Source organism: Musca autumnalis, unplaced genomic scaffold (assembly GCF_047663935.1).
Source record: "Musca autumnalis isolate F117 unplaced genomic scaffold, ASM4766393v1 scaffold_3, whole genome shotgun sequence".
Classification (NCBI taxonomy): domain Eukaryota; kingdom Metazoa; phylum Arthropoda; class Insecta; order Diptera; family Muscidae; genus Musca; species Musca autumnalis.
In genome coordinates, this window is record NW_027411866.1 from 237,870,577 (window position 1) to 237,894,567 (window position 23,991).

The 23,991-nt window shown below is 35.1% G+C and overlaps 3 protein-coding genes across 5 annotated transcripts in view; 2 read left to right on the forward strand and 1 right to left on the reverse strand.

Annotated features, from left to right (window-relative positions):
- The first annotated feature begins 5,454 nt into the window (after window positions 1-5,454).
- Window positions 5,455-9,182, forward strand: Swt1 (Swt1 RNA endoribonuclease). The gene is made up of 6 exons (XM_073977322.1): window positions 5,455-5,857; window positions 5,913-7,097; window positions 7,734-7,940; window positions 8,003-8,335; window positions 8,399-8,557; window positions 8,627-9,182. The coding sequence occupies exons 1-6, from the start codon at window positions 5,644-5,646 to the stop codon at window positions 8,848-8,850; spliced, it is 2,322 nt and encodes a 773-aa protein (XP_073833423.1). The 5' UTR covers window positions 5,455-5,643; the 3' UTR covers window positions 8,851-9,182.
- Window positions 9,183-10,104: 922 nt separating this feature from the next.
- LOC141399149 (solute carrier family 53 member 1-like) overlaps window positions 10,105-23,991 on the forward strand; it is a 70,682-nt gene continuing 56,795 nt past the window's right edge. The window contains exon 1 of one of the 2 annotated variants that reach the window (XM_073977325.1): window positions 10,105-10,251. The gene's annotated coding sequence lies outside the window, so the exon portion shown is untranslated. Of the gene's footprint in view, window positions 10,252-19,792; window positions 20,530-23,991 lie in introns of those variants that run through there. The other variant, XM_073977323.1, reaches the window with a different exon arrangement.
- Ada3 (transcriptional adaptor 3) lies at window positions 10,270-18,503 on the reverse strand. Of its 2 annotated transcripts, none has more exons than XM_073977327.1 (2): window positions 18,365-18,503; window positions 10,270-11,876 (listed from the first exon to the last, which is right to left on the reverse strand). In XM_073977327.1, the coding sequence occupies exon 2, from the start codon at window positions 11,847-11,849 to the stop codon at window positions 10,446-10,448; it is 1,404 nt and encodes a 467-aa protein (XP_073833428.1). In that variant the 5' UTR covers window positions 11,850-11,876; window positions 18,365-18,503; the 3' UTR covers window positions 10,270-10,445. The 2 variants fall into 2 exon arrangements, with proteins under 2 accessions (XP_073833428.1, XP_073833427.1); XM_073977326.1 differs by lacking the exon at window positions 18,365-18,503 and adding an exon at window positions 12,133-12,283.

Sequence of the window (23,991 nt, forward strand, 5' to 3'; positions counted from 1 at the left end):
GCAGTAACGTTACAAACAAAAACAAATTCCTTTGTGGTTGTTGTTCAAGTTGTATTTGTTGTAGTATTAACTTTACCTTGTATTTGTTCTACCATGAAGTAATGCTTAGTTTACATTCGGCGTCGTTTCGTGATTTCGCGCGGAATCAAGCAAAATTTATCATGATTTCGCATACAAAAATGAAATCATCTCATTTCGTGATTTCAGCGAAATCAACATCGAAATCACAGTACACATGATATACAACCCTGTTTTTGCCTAAAAAGTACCAAAAGTTGCAACACTTTTCACGTATCACAATAAACAAGGTAGATAGATGGTCAATTGCTGCAACAAAAAAATTTAGTATCAAAATTTGTAAACAATTGGTCTGTTCCAGAACTGCAAGAATCTACTAATTTTTACCATTTTTTTCCGATAAAATAAAGGAAAAAATTTTATCGTAGTAAAAAATAGTAGCTTCTTGCAAGTTCTGGGACATAGCAAATGTGAAAAAAATATTAAATTACTTTAGCTTCGTTCCCGTACTTTTTAATAGTAAAACTCGTAAAAGAGAGAACTGCAAAAAATTTGTTGTCACACACATGTTTTTTGAAATAGTTCGGGAACGGAAAAATGGAAAATACGTCAAAAAAACTGGAACAAATGTCAAAGTCGGTGTATCAGCCAATCAGCAACCGCCGGCAACCATGTTACTATTTTTCTACTCGCCCAAATTTGTCGTGTAAAAAGTTTTTAAAGAGAGCGTCATTCAGCGCCATTTTTGTTTAAAGAGAAGTGAACATTTTACAACTTTTTAAAATGTGTAAAAGTCGTAAAAATTGTAAAAACTTTTTAGTTCTGGAACACAGCTTTTGATACAATGCTATATTTCATTCTGTTCCCTGGTAATAGGTGTGTTCGTTTACTCAACAATTTGTACAAATTTTGAGTAAACCAACACACATAATGTTATACCCCGGTTACACTATTGAAGGTTAACCCACTGGATTTAATAGATCCAGTGGGTTAATCTTTACTGGTTACACTTAGCTTTTCAAGGATATAAACCGTCAGCTGATGTTTGTTTACGTATATATACAAAATAACTAATAAAGTCGTGTGTTACACTTTTACAATTTCTCGTATGAGATATCGTCCCCTCTTTGCTCATATAGGTATATCTTACACACAGGGATACATTTTTGTATCATGGTATCAATCGTACTTTTTGTTAAAAAAAGTGTCTAATGAAAAAAATAAATAATTTTATGATTTACAAATAACTTTAGATTTATTAACTCCATAAAATCTCATGCGACCAACCGTAAACGTGTAAAACACGACAAACTCAGTTGCAAAAACAGTTGCAACTTTTGGTACTTTTTGAGTAGAGTTGGATTTTTTTGCACAAATACCGAATACAACACTGTATTTTTGGTGGATTTGTGCCGGATTTAAAATAAATCCAGCCATGAGAGGATTTAATTTTTGTATGGCAAATCTGGTCAGATTTGAGCAGATTAAGCAAATAAATCCTCATGAAGTGGGTTAACCCGGCAAACAGCTGTAGTGTAACCGTGCTATTAGAAAAAAGAGCGAGTTGTCAAAAATTCCTTCCCCATACAAATTTCTTAAAAAAATACGGGAACGGAAAAATGACGAAAATTGCAAAAACTCCTGTTTAAATGTCAATATCAGCTATCATATTAGATGCCAATGAACATGCTTGCTGCTAGTTTTTCTACTAGGCCGAAATTGTATGGCAGAAAACAGGAGAAGAGGGTGCTATTCGGCGCTATTTTTGTTTAAAGAGAAGTGCAAGTCTTGCTAGATTTCGGAATACGGGAACGCATTTTTAGCACTAAACGGGAAAACTACTGCAAGTACTAATATTGTGCAGGTTCTTATCAGAACTTTTATCTATCAAAATTTATTATTATGATGTCTCAACGATAAAATCATTTTTTTTTTTATTTTTCATTTGTTAGTACTATACACAATTAATACACAATAATTTTCCAAATAAAGTTGTAAAGTTCTATATTTTTGATGATTAATTCAATTTACAACAACTTGTGAAAATTCATGTTCGATCAGCTGCGCATATGCATCCACCTTGATCATTGTGATATGTTTGAAATCAACAAAAAATAAGTGTAAACACCGGGGTGTATTTCAGGATTTCGTGAAATTCAGTGGATTTTGGAGCGCTAGTGTAAACTTTGCATAAAAGTCACTGGGAGCTAAATCAGGAGAATAAGGCGGGTCAAGCAACTCGTTCTTTAATTCGTTGATTTTAGCCATTGTTAAAACACTCTTGTGCGCTGGTGCGTTGTCTTGATGAAAAATAATTTTTTTGTGTTGTAAGCCAAGACGTTTTTCTCGAATTTGTACATTTAATTGATCCAAAAGGTTGCAATAGTACTCTGAATTTATTGTTTTGTCCTTTTGCAGATAGTCAATCAATAAAATACATTTGAAGTCCCAAAAAACCGTTGCCATAACCTTACCAGCCGATTGAATTGTTTTTGCCTTCTTTGGGGCACTTCCTCCAGCTTCAGTCCATTGTTTGGATTGTTCTTTTGTCTCTGGAGTATAGTGGTGGATCCATGTCTCATCAACAGTTATGAAACGAGGCGTAAAATCCATTTTATTTCGCTTAAAACGATCCAAACAAGCTTGAGAAATGTTCATTCTTATGCGTTTGTGATCTTATGCGTTTTTGTTAACAAATGCGGCACCCATCTTGCAGAAAGCTTTTTCATCTGTAGTTCTTCATGCAAAATTAAATGGACTCGATCATTTGAGATGCCCATGATATTAGCAATTTCACGCACTTTTATTCGTCGATCATTTAATACCATATCATGCACTTTGGCTACAATTGCTGTTGTTGTTGCTGTTTTTGGACGTCCACTACGTGGTTCATCTTCAATGCTTGTACGACCACGTTTAAATTCAGCAACCCAATTTTTTACTGTTGCATATCAAGGAGCACTTTCACCTAATACATTCACTATATTGCTTGGTTTACATTTACGAAATCCACTCGATTTCAACTGTCAATTCCATAGGTTAAACGTCAAATGAAATCCAGATGAGATTTCATTTGACGTTTGAGCTATGGAATTGACAGTTGAAATCGAGTGGATTTCGTAAATGTAAACTAAGTCCCAATTTACATTAGGCGAGTTTACTTGCGGCAATTGTCAGTTTGATGGAGAGAGAGGTGAGGCATATGGTAACCCTTTGCCTCTCAACACCCTCTCTCACCAACAAACTGACAATTGCCGCAAGTAAACTCGCCTAATGTAAATTGGGACTTAGCATATCATTATGAATTTCTTGTCCCGATAAACCTTTTTTATAGCTCTGTTCCTTTACGTGCCTGAGGTTGCCATTTCTTACCATTTTTAACCTGCAAAGTGTTCCTTTACTTTAAAAAGCATACAATTTATATGAGACCAGTTCACCACTTTTACCATTTTTTGCCACTGTTACCATTTTTAAAAGTAAAGGAACAGACCATATGTAAATATTTAATGACAGCACGAATTTCTAATTTTTCCATTGTAGAAAAATTGCGGATTCGTCTTTTTTGAACTACTGTTTCTATATGAAGGAGTTGCCAGATCGAAACAAAATTTAACATGTGTTCATAACACAGATGGAAGTTTCCAAAACACCTAACTTTTTTCTGTTTATACCACGCTTTTTGTGCTAGGCTAAGAAGTTTCCGAACTGCCCTCGTATATAAACGTACTATTACTCAAATTATTTAATTTTCATTCAAAACGTTGGGTCTTTTCCATTCGTTTATTTTTGACGTATTCCTTCGTCTGATTTTGTTACGAAAACCAAAAAAATTACGAAAATAAAAAGCTTTGTTTCCAGATAAGTGTTTGTTATTCTCTTTTAAATTTTCATTGACGTCCACATACATATATGAAATCATATGAAAATTTTGATATTTTCATTGGTTTGAGAGTAACCCTGCGTTTACAAATGACAGGACAGTTGACTTCATGTATTGATTGTCAAAATCCCACACAAGGCACATTAAAGAAGGTAGCCGACTCGTATCAGCTGATTGAACATGAAATGTCAAATAAAATTGTTGTAATTGTGAAATGTAAACAAACATCTTGTTCTGATTGGCCGAAGTTAAATCGCTGCAAATTTAAGCGCCAAGGCGAATTGATTCTCTTTACAAATTTTGACGTATTATGTTACGGCAAAAGTTGCTTTGTTGTAGCAATTCGCCGAATCGGCTACCTTCTATATTTGCCTTGATCCCACAACTTGCCTGTGTGACGTAGGCGTCCCGACAACTGCAAAAACAGTTTTAAAATTTTGAATGAAAATCGTCGATTTCTTTTTGTTTTCCGTTCACATATTTTGTTTATGTCCATGTTCTTTTGTTTTCAACACATTTCAATTATTATTTCACCTATTTTTACAAAAATGCCAAAAATTGGTCTTCCTTACTGTCTGTGAAAAAATGATGGACAGCTGGGGCTGGATTCTTGTTGTATGAAAATTTGAAATGAAAAATATTTCCTTTATAATTTTTTTCATTTGACAGTTTTCTTCTTTATACAAGTTTTTATTTCACCTTTTCATAGAAACAGAATTGAGCCCCTGGGAGACAAACGACAAATGTATGTATGTGTTAGTAAATCAGAGTTGTATTTGAAGACAAACTGTCTGGTGTAAACGCCTAGTTACGAATTTAATCACAAAGAATAATTTCGGGTTACAGAACCTTGTGTACATAGTTTCACCCCCTTCACGTTTCTTAAGCTGAAAAGTCCCAATCCATTAAAAAATTTCATGAAATTAGGCGTTCTTAAATCGAATTCCCCACTACAGCAATTTTTTGATTTTACTCTACTATGAAAGTCGATCTAGAGACGCATAATTTCATAATTTTTTTTTAATGAAATCATTCTAGTGTGGACCGGGACAAACACAACCAACGTTTGGGTAAAGTTTTGTGTCGTTTTGGCCGTTTTTACACTGTTGGGCATGATGCAGAAAAATTCAAATTCTTTTGAATGGTCTGTTCCTTTACTATTGAAAATGGTAAAACCGGCAAAAATAGCAAAAGTTGTAAACTGCCCCATATAAGTTGTATGGTGTCTGAAGTAAAGGAACGCTTTTCGGGTAAAAAGTGGTAAAACTTGAAGATTCCTTCACGTAAAGGAACAGATCAACGCTGGACTTTGGTGTCGGCGTCGCCCTGTTGTTGTTTTTTCTCAACGCCCAACACAAAACTTTACTCAAACGGTGGACGTGTTTTCAGCTTTACCCATAAACTCATTTTAATTTGTTGACACCAACAATGTAATATCGGCCCAAACGTTTATCGTGTTTTATTTTTTTTTTTTTTGACCCAAGAACAATACGAAGCAACACTCGAAAAAGCTCACCGTATTCTCCTCCTGCTATCATTTTCGATTGATTAGCACTGTCATTATTTCCGTGTGATTTGCTTACCCACCTTGTTTATAAACAACATACTGAAATTTCTTGAATTAATTGAAAACACTGTAATAAATTTCACCAAAAGCCCGTTTGATATAGACTTGAAAAATCCATTAAAGCGGATTTGCGATCCGGCCGTTTTGTAATTTACCCATTTACCCACAAATAATAAAAATGGATGAAAAGAAGCCCAAAAAACCAGACGATTGGATAAAGGTTCAAAGTAAAAGTCGACCTGGAAGATATTACATGTTTAATCGTGCCACAGGAGAAACAAAGTGGTTACCAACCGAGAGCAAATCCAATGGCGATTCCAAAGATAAGTCACCCACTAAAAAGAAAAGCATTACAGAAGAGTCACAAGAGTCACCACCACCAAGAATAGCGGGTAAGGTCACACTTGAACATATTTATTATTTGGCTAATAACATTTCTTTTCACAGCTCCCAAACCCTTAAAGACTCCCGCACAGGATCGTCTCAAAAGGTTGCAACATGAAATCAAAATACAACAATCAAAGAAACAGGAGACAACAACGAAGAACAAACGCCGAGGTGCCACCACGGAAACTGAAAGTAAACTAGCGAAGCTAACAGATTCTAAAGCCCAACAAGAGAATCGTCCCCTTAGCGTGGTATCAAAAGAAATTCCTACCTCGTCCCGAAGTAAATCAACAAAATTAGCAGAATCAACAAAAGACAAACAGGAGAAAAGCACAGAAAATGAAATTTCAAAGAAACTATCAACATCACCACAGAAAAGTAAATTACGAAAATCAACAAAAGACTCTGATGAACATGCAGCAATCGCCAAGTTCAAAATTCCAAAGAAAACATCCGCAACAAAAAAAGAGGAAAAACCAACGACTGACTCTCCAGAAAAACCGCCAAGTCTCACAAAAAGATTACATTCTAAGCGTTTTGAGTCAAATGATGCTGAAGACAAAGAAGAAAAAGTATCCAGCAGTGCTAACAAAAGTGCCAGCAAAAGATCGCATTCGGAAATTTATGAATCTACACCTGTTGTTAACAAGAACCCTTCCGATGTTCTGCTAGCAGCTTTTTCGCATTCAGATGTTTCCGAATCAACACCACCTGCTGTTAAAAAATCCCCTTCAGATGTTCTGCTATCAGCATTATCTGCCAAAACATTACCTCCCCTGGAAACCCCTGAAAAATGCAGTTTACCATTAACGCCAGAAACCCGCAATTTATTGGATGAAGATACTGAAATGATACCTTGTGATGCAGTTGAAAACAACACAAAAAATTCTCCTAGCAATAAGTCCTCCACCTTTGACAATATTCGTACGGGTATTGTTAATAAAATTAAAGAAATTTGCAAGCTACCATTTCGTAGTTCCTCAAAGCAGGAAGTTGAACAAAAGAAATCATCTGCTCTAGTAACAAAACCATATTTCAAACCGCCGAAAAAGACTGAAAATAAATTGGAACTTAGTTCATTTCCTGTTCAGCAGGCTTTAAGTGAATTAAGAGAGGCTCAAATGGCAACAAGTAAGGACAACTCACATGATATTAGTGCCACATCATCGACATCGCTGCTTAATTTTACAACACCTCCCAGTACACCAACAAATCTAAACATTCCATCATATACGAAGGGATCAGGTAAGAATGTTTTGAAGAATATTAAATTCTATATGCCAAAAAGATGCACCCTTTCTTACAGAAAGGGTCTATCGAAGAACCCTTTTATACAAAAAGGGTCTAACGAAGAAACCTTTCTTACAGAAAGGGTGTATCGAAGCACCTTTTCTTACAGAAATGGTGTATCGAAGCACCCTTTCTTTCAGAAATGGTGCATCGAAGCACCCTTTCTTACAGAAATGGTGTATCGAAGCACCCTTTCTTTCAGAAATGGTGCATCGAAGCACCCTTTCTTACAGAAATGGTGTATCGAAGCACCCTTTCTTTCAGAAATGGTGCATCGAAGCTCCCTTTCTTACAGAAATGGTGTATCGAAGCACCCTTTCTTACAGAAATAGTGTATCGAAGCACCCATTCTAACAGAAAGGGTATAAAAGCACCCTTTCTTAAAGAAAGGGTCTATAGAAGCACCCTTCCTGACAAAGGGTCTACAAAAGCACCCTTTCTTAAAGAAAGGGTGTATGGAAGCACCCTTTTTTCAAGAAAATGTCCTTAGAAGCACCCTTTCTTGAAGAAAGGATCTTTTTCAGAAAGTGTTCTTTCATACTGTTCTTTTATACCTTTCTAATCATCGTTTTTACGCCTGCTTATTTACAGCAAATTCCCGTTTGGAGCGTTTAAGACAATCCCTGCAAATACAACAACAAACTATGCAATCAAATTCTGCACCACCAGTGTCCAATAAGGATGCCTTTTTCTCATTTTCCAATGCCACTAGTCCATCACCAACGATGAAAATGGATTCCTCATTAAATGAGACAACAAATTCCATATTTCACACTGCCAATAATACCATGGAAGAGGGTAAGTTGGAACATTTTTGAAAACTTATTTTTCAACAACAATCCTTGTTTTAATTATTACAGAATCTGAAGAAATGGATTGGGAACCATTTGTCAAAGAAGATAATAACGACACCATTGAAATATCAAGCATTGAATGCAACTTGTCCCTAGTTGCTACCAAACAAACAAACATTGTAAAAAGTTCATCCACAAAATCTCTGCCTGAGACAATGGGTGATATTTTGGATGCTGTCAATGAAAATCTCTTACGTTTGGCGGCAGAAAGAAGAAGCAATTCTATGGGTGCCAATAACAATAAATGGAGAAAGGATTATTATTATTTTGTGGTGGATACAAATGTGTTGCTAGATCACCTGGCATTTCTGGAGGATTTGACGCAATTGAAACTATGTGGTAAGGGGGAAAATAGAAAACTTTTAAATGGGAAATTATTTTTTAAGACACACTTTCTTCCAGATACCCAAGGCAGTATGTTATACATACCCTATGGAGTGTTGCAGGAATTGGACAAATTGAAAATGCGTTCCGGTTGCAAAGAAGGTGTAAAAACTTTGGCCGTGAGAGCCATTAAATATTTGAATAAAAAACTGGAAAATAAATCGGAAAATGTATTAGGTATGGAGAGATGGAGGGTATATTTAACTTTTAAACGGTTTTTGTGATACTTGACATTTTCTCTTTCAGCCCAAACTGCCTTAGAGGAACGCCATCATCTAATCGATGTCAACTCTGCCGATGACAGCATTATCAATTGTTGTCTACAAGCCAAAGCTCAAATACCCAATATCCTGCTACTAACCGAAGATGTAAATTTACGCAATAAGGCCATGTGCAACAATATTCTGGTGGCAACAAAATCAGATTTGTTATCAAAACGTTATGATGTCCAGACAACATCATCATCTTGACCGAACTGGAATTGGTTTGGAAAACTTGGTTATTCTCTTTATAAGAATATCAAATTTCGTTAATATACTATTTTTGTATATATTTATATTTTACTTTTATTATTTACTTGATGTAAGTAACTTATCGTATTTTAAATTTTTTTTTTCTTGTGAAAATTCTGTAGTAGAGTCTTTAAAATTATCTTTTAGTTTTCCTTGTTAAAAAGAAACAACAACTGTAATATAATAATAATATTCAGGACTAAATAAGGTTATTTTTTATAAAAAAAATTAAAAGACAAAATCTATACATGTAAAAATGGAATACAAATTTGAAATATATTGTTACAAAATGGATTATGATCTTTTTTCTTTACTCTTTGGTAGGATTTGAACAAGGCAAGGCTTGTATTTTTAAACAATATTTTTTCAAGCACCCTCTAACCCAATAGGCGTGGATTTTTAAACAATATTTTTTCAAGCACCCTCTAACCCAATAGGCGTGGATTTTTAAACAATATTTTTTCAAGCACCCTCTAACCCAATAGGCGTGGATTTTTAAACAATATTTTTTCAAGCACCCTCTAACCCAATAGGCGTGGATTTTTAAACAATATTTTTTCAAGCACCCTCTAACCCAATAGGCGTGGATTTTTAAACAATATTTTTTCAAGCACCCTCTAACCCAATAGGCGTGGATTTTTAAACAATATTTTTTCAAGCACCCTCTAACCCAATAGGCGTGGATTTTTAAACAATATTTTTTCAAGCACCCTCTAACCCAATAGGCGTGGATTTTTAAACAATATTTTTTCAAGCAACTCTTGGCCAAATGCTCGAAGAATAAAAAAATAAATTCCTTGAATATAATATTCTTCCAAAATTAATTTTAAAAGTTCAAAATATGTCCCAACATTTTCAAATTCTATGCATAGACAAACTTAAGATGTCTTTTCCAAGAGTAGCAACACACTTGCTGCCTTTCCATTTACTTCCAATTTTTTTTGTGTGTAAATATTTTAAAGATTAGCCCCACAAACATTACTTCCGTTTTCCTTCTTATCAAGGGCAAACATTTTTCTGTTTCCTGGAATATCTTGTACCCCTGAGTTTGTTGTCTATGCAAATATTTACCAAAGATTTCAATATTGCTATTGAATAGCCTAATTAGTTAAGACTTTACAAATTATAGATAAGATTAGAAAAAAAAGGGTTATTTACATTAAAGATCGTGCCTCCGGAAAATATATGCATTGTATAGACATTCAAGCATCTAATCGATTCAGTTCAAAACTTTAAGTGGTGCATTAAAGACGTGACCAAGTGGTTGGTCCATTGGTGGCTTAAAAAAGAACAACAAAACATAAAAATACGTTAACATTTGAATGAAACTCCTTTGCAAAATTTTGGTTATTCCTAAAGGTAAGTTTCTCCATTTAATTAATTTTCAAAATATTCTTTATTAAATAGGCAGTTTATATAGATTTGAAGAAAAAAATATTGATTTTGTATATATAGACCAAAAGTTCAATTTCATTTGAAAATACATCTAATTTGTTAATACCTTCTAAATTTCCTCTGAGACTTTACAATATTCACCAATATTCTATGTGTTACTATTCCATTGGAAACTGCTGAGATTGCATACGTTCCAATTGATCGGAAAGGGTCTTTTGTTCTGCTGTTAAACGATAAATTTCCTGCTGCTCCTCTGGCGAAAGAGGTTTACGTTTTGCCTTTGTCTGTAGTGTCCTTTTGTAGGTTTCCAATATTTCCTGATCAATGGCATCTAGCTTACGTTTAACTTCTAGGCGTTTTATTTCTTCTGTGGCAGCTTCATGTAAGCGTTTCAAGGCATTACTGTTGTACTCGGCTATGGCTGAGAGTTCAGCAACTAAACGTTTTATTTCAGCATGGATTTCATCCTCGTCATTATTGGGAAAATCGGATATATCCAAGATGCCCTGTTCGATCAGCTCCTTCTTGACACGCTTCTCAATGCCAATACAATTGCGCAGCATTGACAAAGAACGGAAACTCATTGCCGCCGAGGAATGGGTATTTTCGCTGCTACTGTTACTATTATCAGCCACCACATCTGCGGGATTTGTAATCAACTGTTCCTCCATCAAAGCAGAAACCAAACGCTGGGTCAACGGCCCTGTCACACATTCATCTACAATGGAATCCGCCTTCTTCAGCATATTGCTAACACCACCATTATTTTGTGGCTTCAAACGATTATTGGTGTTGGGATTTGATCCCTGTTGTATTTCTTTCATATCCTCCGCCGCCCATATGGTAGAATAATGAGGCCCCAGTTCAGGTATAGGGGGCACTAAAGGACCATTATATTGCTCCATTAAATCATCTAACAACCGTAAATCCTCATTTGTCAAGGGCATACAATATGGTTCCACGGAAAGCCAAAATTTATTGGGAGTATCAATTTTGGCAGGTATGGGTTTCTGAACATCTCTACCGGCACCATGTACACCTGGAACACAATCCATGCTATCATCTGTCTGTTGTGCCAATGGACTATTTTTATTGTGTAGATTTTTAGCATGTTTTAGGGTGGTGTGTTTAGGTTTGCGCACCATTGAAGTTTCATCCCGCTTACGTTTTCCACTACTGGTCATGGCCGTTGCTGGTGATGTTGGTTGTTTATCTCCCGCTTGGCCACTCAACAGTTGCAATGAATGTTTACTCTTCTTATCTTTGTTTTTATCATCTTTGTCGAGATTTTCATATTCCAACTTTAGTACACGATAGCGTAGTGCCACACTGGAGAGTAGTTTTTCCAATTCCAATTGTATGTTATCTAAATCTTCAGCAGCTAAATAATCCTCGGCTGGTTTACTTAAGGCCGCAGTATAAATGGGTAGTTGCTTGGGACAATCCTTTGTCTTGATAATGGGTATAACCAAGCCGGTTGGACTTTCTGTGTCCGGGGAAACGGGATTTGCTTGTTGCCCACCCATTGGCGGCATTTTCATACTTTTCATGCTTTTGGCCATAGTTTTCGAGTAGGACTCGAAGAGATGCTGTGGAAACAAAAGAAGACAAAAAGATGAGAATAAAATAAACACAAGTGGATGCATTCTATTTCAAGACACACTTTCATGTCTTGGGAAGTTCAGGTCTAAAGGATTGAAGTAGCTCACATCTCGAGAAAGAATTGATATGTTTTAGTGCTATAAACCTCAATGCGGGTGGAGCTTTTAAACTGCATTCCAGCCGATAATTGTAAGAAAATTATACATTTTTACAAACAAGAGTGGTTTTGAGCTAAATACTTACAAACTTTCCGAACACCCGCTCAAAAATGTATTTTCTTTTGTTTCTTCTTTCTAACAAGTAGCACAAAACAAAAACTGAATCACATCCGCAAATTTTTAATTTTTTTTGTTGTGAATGTAAACAGATAACGAAGTTATTTATTTGACAGCTAGTGCACAAAGCAATTGGTAACAGGGTGCTTCATATAAAATATTCTCTCTCAATATGTGTAATAATGGCCTGCTTACAATGGGTGTTGCAGAACTGATTTTTCGACTTTTGTTTGACGATTATTTCACAATGAAAAAGAAAGTGGACAAAAACAGAAGAAAAAGTCGAACGCTGACAAAACTAAAGCTGGAAACACATACAGTATTTTTTGCTTACCTGCACAATCAAAAATTGCACGACTTCTTGTGCAGCTATCCCCAAAATGCAGGAAGCTTAAATTCGCTTACCTGCCCAACAAGGCCGATATCTTCAATATTACTTACGTGCATATGATGTGCAGCTATAAGCAATATTGAAATAATAAAGTGAGAGACATTTTAAGTTCGGGAGAGAAAACGTTACAATTTTTTACAGTTCATTATCTTTTCTTGTGTTGTATTTGATTTGCACACTTCTGATCAGTACAAAATCAGAGTGGTTGAATTTTACCTTTGTTTTGAGATCGCAAAAAAATTAATTTTTTTTGTGCAGATACAGTCGGACCTCGATTATCCGTGATGGTCGGGACCGGAGGCATTACGGATAATCGATTTTCCCGGATAATGGAGGCAATGCTTTTATGCAGTTTTTGAACATATTTTTAAGTAAAAGTTGCATAACATTGTACAATTATATGAAAATCTGCAGTTTTTTATTAAATTTGTTACTGTAATCCACCAAATTTTAGAAGGATACATAATATCATCATCACCGTGTTCATCGGAATTGCCTTTTCCCATGTTTTTGTGATATTATAAATAAACAATTTGTGTAATACGAAAGAATTTCAAGTTTTCGTTTGTTTATCCATTGTTTGCTTAATCAAATTAATTGGAGAGTGTGTTTTTACTCCCGGGTAATGAAGTTTATAACAAAAAATAGAAGAAATGAAAAAAATCCAACATTTCTTTTCTATCACGGATAATGGAGGTTCCCGGATAATCGATTCACGGATAATCGAGGTTCAACTGTATATGTAAATTTTACAACCAAATTTAAGTAAAATCACCAAAATTTTGATGCAGCTATGCCGAAAATGCAGCTATTGAATGTGCACTAAAACATAATATCTTGAACGGAATCTAGGGAATAGTAGCCTATAAACTGAATTTTGGTCAGGTAACGCCAAAAGGCAGCTATGAATAATGCAGGTAACCAAAAATTACTGTACAACGTTTGGGTAAAGTTTTGTCGTTTTGGCCGTTTTTACACTGTTGGGCATGATGCCGAATAATTCAAATTCATTTGAAATATATGCCGACAAACAGATAAACGCTGGACTTTGGTATCGTCGTCGCCCTGTTGTTGTTGTTTTTTCTCGACGCCCAACGCAAAACTTCAATCAAACGTTGTATCTGTTTTCAGCTTTAAGCTTTGTTCCTTTACTTTTTTAATGGTAAGAGTGGTAAAAGAGAAAGGTGTCAAAATTGCTCTCTCATAAACATTTTTACCAAAAAAGTAAAGGAACGGAAAAATTGTAGATCTGGCAGCAATATCAAAAAGAAACATAAAAAAATCAATTTTCGTCTTTTATTTCACAGTTTTTAATTTAGTTTTGTCAGCGTTCGACTTTTTCTTCTGTTTTTCGTCCATTTTCTCCTCATTGTGATATAATCGTCAAACAAAAGTCGAAAAATCAGTTCTGCATTTTTTACCTGCAGAAATTTTCTGGTAGCCTGTGGTAGAAGTGAAAGCCATTTTCGCTCAGGTAACCTCAGGTAAGTAAAGGAACACAGCTTAAATTAAAAATTGTGAAATAAAACAGGAAAATTGATTTTTTATGTTTCTTTTTGACATTGCTGCCAGATCTAACCATTTTTCCGTTCCTTTACTTTTCTGGTAAAAATGTTCATGATAGAGCAATTTTGAGCAATTTTGACGCTTTTCTCTTTTACCACCCTTACCATTAAAAAAGTAAAGGAACAAAGCTTTAGTTGGCCCATTACAGAACATTTGTTCCATAGACCGAACTAAGAAAAGATCTCCATTCCTCTGTTTTTCGCTTGACTTTTCGGAATACCGCCCCTTTTCATTTCTTCATCAATTTGTATGCTCCATCGAAGCTTAGGCCTGCCGATTCTGCGTGCACCGCCATGTGGCATGTATTCATACGCCATTTTAGCGGGTTCATCATCGCTCATTCTCATGATACGGTCTAGCCCACGCAATCGCTGCATCTCGATACGTTTAACAATATTGATGTCGTTGTATAGCAGATACAGCTCGTAGTTCATGCGACGTCGATATTCACCGTCAACGCAGATTGGTCCGTAGATCTTTCGAAGAATTTTTCTCTCAAACACACCAAGCACTGCCATGTCTGCTTGCGCAAGTGCCCAGGCTTCGGAGCCATACATCAGCACGGGTAGTATCAGTGTTTTGTAGAGCGTTATTTTTGTTTGACGAGATGTGGCTTTGTTTTTAAACTGCTTACTTAAACCAAAGTAGCATCTGTTGGCCAATACAATTCTTCTTTTTATTTCAACTGATGTCGTTTGTTTTGTTTACGGAGGTGCCGAGGTAGACGAAGTTTTTTACTACCTCAATATTATAGGAACCAACTTCCACAGTCGGTCCGAGCTCAATGGACGCATTGCGCGTCGACGCCATCAACTTGGTCTTCTCACCATTTACCGCCAGACCCACTTTAGCAGATTCTCCTTCGACCTTCATAAAGGTATCAGTTACTTCTTTTACTGATCGGCCCATGATGTCTATATCATCAGCATAAGCAAGTAACATGTGACAATTGGTGCAGATTGTGCCACTTCTTTGGGGTTTGCCTCTCGTATAACCTTTTCTAGCAGGATGTTGAAAAGATCACACGAAAGGCTGTCTCGTTGCCTGGAAGCTCTTTCGGTACAAAACTCTTCGGAGAGGTTTTTTCTTATTTTAACTGAAGATCTTGTGTCAGTTAGAGTCATTTAACAAAGCGGAAAAAACTATAAAAAAACTGAAACCCCGCTGCATAAAAAAAATTAACACCACCAACAAAACAACCACCACCCAAGGAGAGGATCTCGATACTACCACCATACAACCACAATTAGTACAAATTCTCCAAATTGACGAAATCGTTTCAGCAGATGATTTGGTGTTAACTAACCAGCTTCTATAATAATAATAACTCAATATTTTCCATTTTCTTTTGAATTGTTCTCATTAGCCCTGTTCCTTTACGTTCAAGAATCTTCAAGTTTTACAACTTTTTACTCGAAAAGCGTTCCTTTACTTCAGAGACAATAAAATTCATATGGGAGCAGTTTTCAACTTTTACTACTTTTGCCGGTTTTACCATTTTCAGAAGTAAAGGAACAGACCAATTGAAAAAATATGTTGATTTTGTAAATTAATGATGACATACAGTTGCGTTCAAAATAATAGGAGCGCCCATACAAAAAAAGAAATATGTAAAAAAATATGGTTAAACTTATCCATTTTGGTTTATTTTGAATTTATTTAACATTGTTGATTCCCAGCAGTTCATTCATCAGCAGAAATGTGACAATCTGCTTTAAATTATTTACTGTTTACACCAACATTATAAATCGTGTTTAAAGTTTTTGTTCAAAAAAATAGGAGTGTGAAAGAAAAAGGACGATAAAAATAGTTTTAGTTGAGTTTAGGATCAAAATTGTCAATATTTTAGTTAACAGTAGTAATTCCAATAGATTTGATGGCTGTTTGAAAACAAAAGTCCTTTGGAGGTAGCCAAAAACAGGCGATTGTCCTTGCAGAAATTTTTTCCATAAATTGAGCACTTAATGGGCAATTCAATGGATTTTGTAGACAAAAGCTTTAACGATTAGATTTGTTTGATGCTATGGATGTTATCTCTAACAATATATAATGATTGGTATCCCATAAATTTGTGTATTTTGATCGTTGATCCTAGTTTAAGACAATTTACATTAGCCCTTAAGTTAAGGATCGGCCAAAAAAAGCGTATCTATAAGGAATTTATTCCCCAACCAAATAATATTTAGAAGTCCTTGGGGGGGCTAACCATGTGTATGCAATCAAATTCGATTCTATTCAAAAAATGTTTAAAACGTGAACGGTTGAAATGTACTTTGAACCATTTAGTGATAAGCAGGCTGGGATTGCACTATGGTTGGTATACGCCGTAATATTTTTTTCAATATAATCTTACGTTTTTCGATCAAAAATACTTCATTTAGGTTAGTTTCATTAGAAAACTGTTTATTATACTATGCAAAACCTAATAAAAATAAACTAATATGCTGTTTATATTAGAGCTTTTTTCAGGGTTAACCTTCTTTATAAGGATTTGTTTGAAATATAAGCAATGGAATTGACATTTAAAACCCAGTCGGTTTGTTAAATCCGGTTATATATAAACGGGGTATTAGGCCAACTTCAAAAGTTTGTCTTTAAAGTTTCCTTCTCAACAAAGCGTTTGTCTCATATGTGCCAATCATCCAATTATTCAAAAATGAACCATATAATCAATTCTGCGTGCAGTTAAGATGCTAAGGCCCTCAAAACATCACTTGATCGAGAAATTAATGCCTTATAGATACGGTTTTTTAACCGATCCTTACGTAAAGAGTTAATGGAATCCGGCTTTAACTTGGCTCAAGGATCAAAATACACGAATTTCCGGGATACCGATCATTATATATTGTTCCAGATAATAGCCAGAGCATCAAAAAACTCTAATCACTAAAGTTCTGACTACAAAATCGATTGAGTTTCCCAATAAGTTTCCTATTTGAACAACAAATTTGAAGGCGATTTATAATGTTGGTGTAAACAGTAAATAATTTAAAACAGATTACCACATTTCTGCTGATGAATTAACTGTTGGGATGTCAACAATTGGTCTGTTCCAGTACTGCAAGAATCTACTAATTTTTACTATTTTTTCCGATAACATAAAGGAAAAAATGTTATCGTAGTAAAAAATAGTAGCTTCGTGCAGGTTCGGAACAGAGCAAATGTTAAATAAATTCAAAATAAACCAAAATGGGTAAGTTAACCATGTGTATTCGATTGTGAATGAGCACTCCTATTATTTTGAACACAGCTGTATGAGTATCTAAAAATTGAATCTAGATCAATTTCCTATCATATTGCTTGTTGCTATTTTTTTAATAATAATAACGAAATATTTTCCATTTTCTTTTGAATTGTTCTCATTGAAAAAATGATAAAATATGTTGATTTTGTAAATTAATGATGACATATATGAGATTGATTTTGTATATGTTGTGCATGCGATCGATCGCGATTTGTATGATCACACGATGTTTTTTTATCTGTTGGTGTGTGTTGGTAGGGGTGGGTGAGATAAGGCTGGGTTTGGGAAAAGTACTAAAATATAGTATGGTAATATGGCAAACGGGAAGAGCTAGAATTCTGAAATTTGGAATGAGAATAAGGTGGGTTTTTGGAAATTCGAAAAAGTATTCAAAATTACCAAATTTAGTACCAATTGTATTGTAATTGGATTTAACAAAGAAACTTGGATTGGGTATGAAAATGAAGGTTGGGAAGTGGTGTTTGGGAAATAGGCTCTATGTGAAAATTTCGAACTAAGTGGTCGATTATGGATAGCAACCCAACTCCAGTTGCGTTGCCGACAACAAATTTAATGAGAGAACTTTCTATTTCTGCTTTGAAATTCAAACTTTTTACAATTAAATTAATACCTTAAGTTTAAAAACACTGATATTGAATGAATTTGACAAATATTTCCGCTTTTTTTTGGCTTATTTTAATTGTATGGTCTTCTCTTCTGGCACCGCAACTGCAGTTGAGTTGCTATCCATAATCGACCCCTAAATTCTGTGATTTAGTATCAAATTTTGATTTAGTTCAAAATTTTCACATAGAGCTGTGAATATAGCATACAGTTTAAAAACGAAATTAAACATCAATTAAAATATATATAAAAAATGCCAGTGGCCACCATTTTCATAATAAATATTGTTTATATTAATATTATTTTGCTAATAGATAATAAAACATTTGTATTTTATCGGTTTTCAGAAGAAAAATATTTCTTGCAGACTCTTACCTAACGCCAGACAGATGATTTGATATATTTTTTTAAGTTTTATTTTTGTTGTTGTGACTTAAAAGAATTTTTTAAATTAAATTTAATTCTTTTTTTTTTAATATCTTTCTACTTGATTTTTTGATAATTTTGTTAATTATGATAATTTGATAATTGTCTTGTGAAAGAAGATGATGACAGACAGATGACAGGTGTGGTGTAGATAAACAAAAACTGCATACCACAATCATACAGGTAGCCGCACAATAATACCCGACTGAAGGATTTCTCCTGGCCGTTGTTACTTAATACATCATATTGTTTCGGAGTAGAAAAAGTTCGCAGAACTGACATTTTCTGTAAAAAAAGTTGGCTGAATGGACTTTTCCTATAGAAAAAGTTGGCATAACTGACTTTTTCTGTAGAAAAAGCTTCCTGAATTGTCTTCTTTAATAGGAATAGTTGGCCGAATTGACTTTTTCTATGGAAAAAGCTTCCTGAATTGTCTTCTTTAATAGGAATAGTTGGCCGAATTAACTGTTTCTATTGAAAAATATGACTGAATCAATTTTTCTATAGAAAAAGTTGGCTGAATTGACTTCTCCAGTAGAAATAATTAGCTGAATTGACTTTTTCTATAGACAAAGTGGGTTGAATTGATTTCTTCAATCGAAATAGTCGGCTGAATTGACTTTTTCTATAGAAAAAGTTGGCTGAATTGACTTTTCCATAGAAAATGTTGAATTTTCAATAGAAAATGAAAAATTACACAAATGAGTTCGTTAACAAAACAAACAAAAATAATAACAGAGATACTCGTGCCTATATATATAATAAACAGCAACAGCTGCGCGATGCTTCTGCGCCCAACGACAGTCATTTTAACGACAGACGAACGGAATAAACAAAAGAAAATTACACTCCCCAAAAATCAGTTTTAATTCTCAGCTCGTGCTCGTCGTGTCGAACGGAAGACAACAAACGGTTAGTTCACACAGCTGTTTCTTTGTTTAGTTAATTTTTTTCATTGAAAAAAATGAATGTTAAATAAAGTTTAATTTCATCATTGTCCATCAATCCAGAAATCATTTCTGCAGTTAAGTCCACTTCACCCATAGAAATTATGGAAAATGTTATTTCAATTCAACCCACTGTTCTAGTACGTTGTCAGTCGTCGAACCGCATGATAACACTTCAAATCTGTCATTAATTATTACAGCTGCGACCAATTAGTATATGATGCATGTTATTTGTGCATCACGCGTGCTCTACTACTATTCACGTACTGAAATTAGAAAATATCAGATAATCTGATGTAATTATTCAAAAAAGAAATTCCCCAAAAATCCCCAAACATTTTTCAGATTTCCTCAACATTTTCCCAATTCCCCAAGTCGAAATTTTTTCCCCATTTCAAATAAAAATTCCCCAATTTGGGGAAAAATCCCCAATACTGACAACGCTGTTCAAAGTGTGTCTCTCAGCTGTTTCTTTGTTTAGTTAATTTTTTTCATTGTCAATTGATGGAACGAGAATTTAATTTTTTGTTTATTTGTGATAGCAACACGGGAATGGAGCAACAATGATGAGAAGAAATCGGGTCGTGAAATTGTCGCGATGAAGAAGTTTATTTTTTCTGTTACATTTTTTGTTAATTATTTGGTCTTACAACAACAACAAATTGATGCGAGCAAAACCCAAGTGATATTTTTATTTTTTGAATAAAGTAAATACTAATAAAAGTTAATTAAGTTGGAAACGAGTTAATGAAAAAATAATAACGAAAGACTGAAATATTATTAAATAACAACAAAAGGATATGTACGAAAAGTAGCAAAAAATAAAAAGTGCATAAAACCCACAACCTTTGCCAGTAAAGAAAGAAAAGAAAACAAAAAAAAAACTAAAACATTGCCTTGCTTGGGTTTGTGGTTTGTTCTTGGGGAATTTCTTTCTTGCTCCATCAACGACGATAATGTCTCAGTGCAAGGCAATAAAATCAATCAATTGCATTTCTCTTCCTTTTGTTTGGTGCTAAATGCGAGCGATAACAACGACTTTGTATGCATCCTCTAAAAAACAAAAAGGGGTTAACAAATACAATTCACTGTGCCTTTCTCAGCAAAGCAAATCTAAAATTAAACACATCATTGTGAACATTGTGGATTCTGAAAGAGGAGGAAAAGGTAATTGATAACGAAAAATATAGTTTTCTTATTGATTTTGTAATTTATTTTGATTTCTCTAGTCTGTAATAAACATTTACCATTTACAAATTATACTTCAACATGCAACTGGCTGGGTTGATTGATGGGTCTTGTGATTTTAATTTTATTTGTTTTTTTTATCATCTCTCGGAACTCGGAGACATTTATTAATTGTAAGGTTTTCTTTGTTGTTGTATTGAAATATTTGAGTCATATAAAACCTTTCCATTGCTTTCTTAAGAAGATGTGGATATGTGGAATGTAGATGATGATGATGTTGTTTGCCGGTCATATTGGTGTTATCAAAATGCAAAGTCTTTTGCATTCTGGAATATCTTTTTGGGGAGTACACAAGTGACTAATAGAGCAAACAACATGGTGGCTTTAGAATATATAATTGAAATTATATTTTCATTCTTTTATTAGGTATTGAAATGTGTATTTCAATGAAATCTAAGTGATGACGTTTCTCCCAACATCATTACTTAATAATTCCCCATTTAATCAGTCGCCACAGATTAAACATTTTGTATTGTTTGTATTTTGTTTCAAATTATCGGCAATAATTTATGACCACAATTGAATGTTGAGTGGTTTTTTGACTTCATCTGTTGGAATTGAAAACATTGCATGTCTGACAACAATTTCCCCCGTTATTCGACGAACGATATTTAATTTAAGTTTTGTTTTATTACCTCCGTTTCGATATTCGCACTCTGGAGTTACCTATACAATTAATGGGAAATGGGGGGTTATTTGCAAAACGGGAATTACTAAATTAGAACTTTTTTATACCCTCAGCATTTATGCTAACGAGGCGAGGGTATATAAATAAATAAAAAATAAACTTTCATGGTCTGAAATCAAAATAAAAGTCTGAGACCACAAGTATGTTTGGACGAAATCCGTTTCAGACAATTTGGAGTCGATTTAGCAATGTCAGTCAATTCGAGGTATAACAGAAACTATTGAAATCAATATTGCCTTGCGTATCCCTTATTCTGGATGATACATGCACATTTTAAGGCATAAAGGATATTGAATTATTAATTATTTCAGGCGAAATAATTTTCGGAAAATTTTGGTTGAATCCTCAAAATACTGAAAATCGGTAGGAACCGTTATATGGGGTCTATACCCAAACGTGGACCCAGGTCAACAATTTTGTAGAACAGTTTTGTGACCACTAGGAACCCTAAATACCAAATTACACCTATTTTAGTATGAAAAATTTTGTTAAACTCCCGAACAGATCAGCCGACTCGGTCAAAATTTGTCCTTCGTAATATTTTGTCTGAACTTCGTTTCATTTCGAAGATGGGTCATATCGGTCGGTCCACTCCTTCGGGTACCCCCCCCCCCCCCCCCCACAGAAGTTCAAAAAAAGTTCAAAACTTGTTCCTCCATGATTTGCACATTGTAAGGCCTGCTCTCGAATCTCTTTGATTTTTGTTATAGCAACTTGTATTCGCTGTCCCCATTACGAAGGTACACGTTTCAGGGGCAAGCACATATTTCCTGAGAAAATGGCCTGAAACCTGGAAACAAATCCTATTGGCACCATGTGTAGTGGCTGTAGTGGCTGGAGCGATAACTCTCGAACAGATGAACCGATTGGGCCCAAAATTCGCCAATCCTAATATTTTGTCCAAACGTAGTTTAATTTCGAAGATAGGTCATATCGGTCCACTACATCAGGTACCTCCCACACAAAAGTTCACAACTTTTTAATAAAATGTTGCGTACGATAACTCTCGGAGGTAGTAACCGATTCAGTATTTTGCACATCGTAAAATTTCTATCAGACATAGATAAGGTTCCAACATGGACTCTATCAGTCCATTTCTTCAGGTACCTCCCACACAAAATTTCGGAGAAGTTCAGTTTAGGAGCAGCTCTCGAATCGCTTTGGTTTTTGTTGTAACATCTTGTATTCACCGCCCCCCATACGACCGTACAACTTTTATCTGGGGCAAGTCCATACTTCCTGAGAAAACAGCCTGAAAGATGCAAAAAGTCCCTATGACACCGTGTGTAGTGGTCTGAGCTCGAGATAACTCTCGAACGGATCTGTCCAAATTTTGGCTTTCGTAATATTTTGTCTAAACTTAGCTTAAGTTCGAAGATGGGAATTATCAATCCACTCCTATTGGTACTTCCCTCACAAAATTTGGGAAAAGTGAAGTTTAAGGCCTGCTCTCAAATCCGTTTGATTTTTGTTGTAACAACTTGTATTCGCTGCCATCATTATGACGACACAAGTTTTTTCAGGGGCAAGTTCATATTTCCTGAGAAAATGGCCCGAGAGCTGTGAAAAGCGCTAGTGTAGTGGCTGAAGCGCACGATAACTCCCAAACGGTTCAACCGATTCGAACCAAATTTTGGGTATCGTAATATTTTGTCCAAAATTAGTTTAAGTTCGAAGATGGGTTATATCAGTCCACTCCTTCCGGTATCTCCCCAACAAAAGTTCGAAAACGTTCGGAAAATTTGTGCGCACGATAACTCTTGAAGGGAGTAACCGATTTGGTCCCATACTTTGCACATCGTGAAATTTCTACCAGACTTAGATGAGGTTTCACTCCACTCCTTCGGGTACCTCCCACACAAAATTTCGGAAAAGTTCAGTTTAGGGCCTGCTCTCGAATCGCTTTGGTTTTTGTTGTAACAAAGTCCATACTTCCTGAGAAAACAGCCTGAAAGGTACAAAAAACCCGTATGACACCGTGTGTAGTGGCTGAAGCTCACGATAACTCCCAAACGGTTCAACCGATCCGATCCTAAATTTGGCCTTCGTAGTATTTTTTCTAAACTTAGGTTAAGTTCGAAGATGGGTATTATCGATCCACTTCTACGGGTATTTTCCCCACAAAAGTTCAAAACTTCCTTTGTGTACCTCCTCCTCAAAGTGCAAATTTCACTAAAACCTTGAAAGGAGCAAACGATTTGGTCTAAACTTTGGATCTCCTAATATTTTGTCCAAGTTTAGTTTAACTTCGATAATGGTCAACATCGGTGTTCTCCTTAGAAAAATTCAACATTTTTGTTTAAATGCAGTTAAGTGTCTGTTTGCAGATCCTCTGGAAATTTATACCTATACTATCCGTTGTGGTTCTGTTTATAGCGATACTATGTCATAGTGCTCCAAAAGATTTAGGTTGTACCGGGATCAACTGAAATGACTGGCGCAATCTATCGAAAAGAAATGACTCCAACAATAAGATCCACTTTCAAATTGGACTATGCCGATGCATTCCTTCAGGTACCTCCTCCGCAACAATATTGAGCATTAATAGAAATATATATTTTTGTCGACCAGTCCATACGTCCAAAAAGGCCACAGCATCTGAAAACCCCCTAATACACATAAGAGTTTGGAGCAAGACGGGATTACGCTCGACCTGCTGATTTGTGTACTGTTAAGGCCCATATCTCGGGAAG